Source organism: Morus notabilis, unplaced genomic scaffold (assembly GCF_000414095.1).
Source record: "Morus notabilis unplaced genomic scaffold, ASM41409v2 Scaffold125, whole genome shotgun sequence".
Taxonomy (NCBI): Eukaryota; Viridiplantae; Streptophyta; class Magnoliopsida; order Rosales; family Moraceae; genus Morus; species Morus notabilis.
In genome coordinates, this window is record NW_010363325.1 from 392,432 (window position 1) to 397,400 (window position 4,969).

Sequence of the window (4,969 nt, forward strand, 5' to 3'; positions counted from 1 at the left end):
AAAAAAAAAAAAAAAAAAAAAGCTTCCATAAATAAATGAGGAGAGGAGACAAATACATTTTAATAAGGCACGAGTTTGAATTTATATTTTTTATTCTTGATTAATATTTTTGACTAAGATTAATATATTTTTTAGTCAAATAATTATATTAGTGAGAATGATATTAATCAAGAGTAAATAGTATGCTGAAAGGAGATAAATATCCCTTAAAAGTGCATGAGTCAAGATTTTTACCTTTTATTAATAAGTTTTTTAATCAAATAACTATATTAACAAAAGCATATTAATTAAGAATGATAGGTAAAAATTTAGACCCATACATTTTATAGGTAAATTATGCAAGTTTTGTAAAAATAAATAAATAAATAAATAATATATCAAATCAATAAAGTCATGATTTTAACCCATGATACGGTACCATTAACGCGCCCAAAGAAAAAGAGAAAAGGATTTAGCGGCAACAATATACGGGTGGTGAATAATGCGCAAAACGCAAATAGCCCTATGATAGTGCATTTTGGATTATTTCTAATTTCATAGTAAACGAGAGTTATATCGTGTAAATTACTGTTCAAATATTTTTATTATAATATTTTTTTTATAAAATTTAAATTTTTATTTTAAATTTACGAATTAAACATCCCCCCTTAGTACTTCGTCAAATAGGCCACCAACTACAACTCTACAAGATTATAAACAAAAGCAGGCCCAAGTCAACATCCTCTGCAAACAATTAGAAAGAAATATTAAGGTAGTAAAGTCAAACTAACCAACACAAACTGATAAGATAACAACAATGGTTTGGCCAAATACTATTGGACCACATCACCACCTATGATTTCTTCACTATGATTCCATATGTACTGATTCATTTATCTTTTTTTCTTAGGTGCTTGTTTCATCATTAAAGCTCTCTGAACTACTCACTAGAAAAACAAATGTTAAATTCCTAAATTTTTCTCTTTTTTATTTCTTTCCAAAAATTGTTAATGGAAATTCAACAAACTTGTCAACTCTTTATTTTTTTAAAACAAAATTTATTTGTACTGTTTATGGAGAAAGTAGAGTTCTTCAAAGACTCTTTTGTTTTGAAAAAATAAAATTGTCAACTAGTATGATACATCTTCAATAATGTACCTTCTCCCTTGGATGTATATCTTTGCTTTATTGCCCCTTGTCCCTCAGTGGTTGACAAGAATATCAAATTTTAGCCATGTTCTTATTCTCTTTTTAATTTCAGAGTTGGTATTGTTATATTAACATGTCGGTATTGGTATATTAACATTCTTTCTCCTTTCTTCAAAGGGTAGAACAAGAATATAAACTCAGATTAGGTTGAGGACAGATATATTCATATAATTGCTCATTGATCTTGTGTCTTATTTGCTGTCTGAAACTAGTAAGAGAATGTCAATCGAGTGTTTGACTAATACTTATTTATTATTATACTTTATGAAATATGAGCACTTACTAAAGAAGAATTATATCATCTGAACACCACCGATAGAGATTATTGACTTTAATTTTACGATCTAAAATAAACCTGCTTATGAGGTGGATTCAACTCCGACTTGGAATTTTCTTATGAGATATGAATTGTCTAATTTAAATTGTACATGTGTGATCACTGATCTTTTTAGATTTTACAGTGAGGACACCTCACTATAAAATCATCCTTTTTTTTTTGTTTTTTTAACAATAGGGTACGAAAAAATAAAAATCCTACTGATATCATTTTGTTTTAAACTATCAGAATTGTATTAGGCATTGTTCATTTGATGACTCAAGTATTATTATTACAGTATTTTCTCTTATATAAATTCAAATTTAATTTTTTTTACTACATTAATTTTCTCTCACATACACAACTCTAATTATGACTGGAGTTGTACAAATAAACACGCCTAAATTTTGTAAGCTTGGTATACTTTTTTTTTTTCTACATGATTTAGATCAGATTTAATAATTAAATACATGTAAGTGATAAGACTTCTGTACCGCATAGAGCTATTTAAATGAGAATTTGCACTCATCCACTATGTTGTTATTGGGCAAATTGACTGACTTGTAATTCATAGGAAAAGCAAAAGTAAATTTGCTTGGGCAGGTTTTGCTTCATGTACATATTTTTCTTGGGATTTTAGTGGGACAAACTTGTTGGCTTTTAATCCATATTGATTGTCCCTGCTTTAATCCTCTTAAGCAAAGTTGACAATATATGAAAGCCATATGTGATAGGGATCCCCAATAAACAGTTATCTATCAAAGAAAATCCAATTTTGAAGCAAACTATTTGTCCTCTTTTGCTTGGTTTCTCTATAAGCAGGAATCATTCAATAATACTAGGCCTTGTTCACTTCGTAGATTCGAGTTTTTAATTCGAGTTGAGATATAATATTTTATGAGAACTTTTCACTGTAGCAGAAAATGTTAGATATGACATTTTCTGAGAGCTTTTTACTGTAAAAACCTAAAATTGAAAACTCAAATCGATGAAATGAACGAGGCATAAAATTATCTTCTCTCTATCTCTCTACCCTTTTATAACAAAACCTCATTAGGCCAACGCAACATTTTTTTTTTTTTTGGATCCATCAGACCAAACCTCACATGATTTATTTTGGCTCTATTCCTGTTTTCCAACACAATATCTTAACCTGGTCACACCGCTGTGAATACTTATCAAAATAGTAGTTGCTTAGCTTCTATGTTTTCTTCTTGTATTTAATTTAGTATTAGGTGGTTTTAGGTTGAGAAGAAGCCGGAAAATTTCGCGTTCAACTCTTTAATTAACGCCTCAAATTCAAGAAAAAAAAAAACCATTTTTTTTTTTTTAGCACTAAAAGAAGGGAGGAAAAAAAAAAAGGTATTTCATAAATAGTATCATTTGTCATGAGAGTATGCGTAATAATGACTCATGATAAATATTGTAGTTACTAGAATAATCTGACGTGACGTGACGTGATTTTTTTTTTTTAACCTTTTCCTTTTAGTGTTATATAAAAAATTAACCGAAAGAATAATCATATTCATGGGCTGAAAGGAAATTGTGACAAAATTTGCTCTACCATGGAAATTCAATCAAGAAAAAAGAGAGGCCTCACAAGCCGCAAATTTGTTCTATTTTCAACATCCACTAGCAAAAGGGCCATTGATCTTGGTCATGCTTTTTTTTTTTTTTTTTTTTTTTTTTCCCTTGCAAAATCAGTGCAGAGGTTCATGAATGTTGTTGTCCTTTTATGTTGATGTGAAATTTTTTGTGGTTTGTCATTAATGTAATAGGATTACACCCATTTAGTTGACAATCCATGAAGCTAATTCGAGCACATCATTAGAAAGTCAAATCTACTTATTTTTTTGGAATTTATTTCCCTAGTGGATCCTTTACAAGATTCTTCCGAATACGATGTGGAATTTTTATTTTACATAGGAAGAAACTAAATCCTAAGTTTTCTTTTCTTTTCTTTTCTTTTCTTGTTTTAATATAGTTTTTGAACTCATCATAGAGCCTAGAGAGAGAGCCCTTCACTTTTTTCTACCAAGGACATGCAAGCAAGTGGGTGTTTTTGCAAACCTTTTTGTTCTTCTCTCAGCAATGCCCATGACACTATCTTATCTCCATCACTTCCCCACACTCACAATCTACTTAGGCATGCTATTTTATTCCATATTTGCCTTGACAAGAAAGGAAAAAAAAAAAAAAAGACAGCAAATTGACAACCACACCTTTTACCCTACTACAAGGATTTTTTTTTTCTCGTAGAACTTTCTCTGGTAGGGACTCTCTATCAATAATATTAGTCTGTAATCGTTAAATTTAATTAAAATAATATCAGATTGAGAAAATATGTACAATACACAATTTATAATTATATTGACGATTGAAAGTAAAAAGTTAACGGTAATTTATTTTTTCTAGTCCTACGAGAACAACTCTCTTTTTTTAATGGAAAATTATAGTTTAAAGTTTACTTAGAAATATGTGAACTACATAAACCCCTAGAAACAAATCATCCCACCAATTATTTCCGTCATGTCCTATTCATTATCTTTTTCCATATGCTCTTCTTCTTATCATATTGGAACTAAGTTCTTCCCTTGTGTTTTTTTTTTTTTTTTCTTGTCTTCTTTTATGGAACTCAGTTTTCCAAGCATCAACACTAAATATTCCAAGCCAGGTTCTTGATACCTTGTCTTATTCTGTCCTTTTCTCACAACAGTAGAAATGGCTGGCATCCAATTGTTTTGTTTCATGTTGTTATATGCAGTACTTGGTGCTGTTCTTGTTGATGCTCATGGAGAAAATTCCACTGATTCCTATTGGCTTCTGAGAATCAAATCCGAACTGGACGATCCAAAAGGAGTCATGGAAAGCTGGTCTCTAGATGCTAATGTGTGCACTTGGTATGGCCTGACATGTTCCTATGATCAAGTTGTGGGCTTGAACCTGTCTTGGTCAGGCCTATCGGGTTCCATTCCGGACGATCTTTGGCGTCTCTCTTCGCTTCAAACGATCGATCTTTCAACCAATATCCTCACCGGTGAAATTCCTCCTGAGCTTGGGAAGCTTCAGAATCTTAGAGTACTCCTTCTGCACTCAAATTATCTCTCTGGTAAGATACCTCCTGAAATAGGCCTTTTGAAGGAGCTGCAAGTTCTTAGAATGGGCAACAACTTGTTGTCGGGAGAAATCCCGCCGAGTATTGGCAACTTGAGTGAGCTGAGAGTGTTGGGTCTTGCCTACTGTCAATTGAATGGAAGCATCCCGGCTGAGATTGGTCTCTTGAAGAATTTGACATCTCTTGACCTGCAGAACAACAGCCTGAGTGGCCTCATCCCGGGAGAGATTCGCGGCTGCAAGGAGCTTCAGAACTTTGCAGCATCAAACAACAGGCTTGAAGGGGATATCCCATCTTTAATGGGATCTCTTAAATCACTAGAAGTTCTGAACCTGGCAAACAACACTCTT

General features: G+C 32.0%; 1 protein-coding gene across 1 annotated transcript in view; it reads left to right on the forward strand.

Annotated features, from left to right (window-relative positions):
* Positions 1 to 4,213: 4,213 nt before the first annotated feature.
* The window catches only part of LOC21397715 (LRR receptor-like serine/threonine-protein kinase GSO1), a gene marked incomplete at its 5' end in the record, with an annotated part of 3,073 nt that continues 2,317 nt past the window's right edge, over positions 4,214 to 4,969 (forward strand). Inside the window, one exon of the mRNA XM_024169565.1 lies at positions 4,214 to 4,969. This exon is cut by the window's right edge and continues 2,317 nt beyond it. Coding sequence (XP_024025333.1) covers positions 4,214 to 4,969 — 756 coding nt within the window.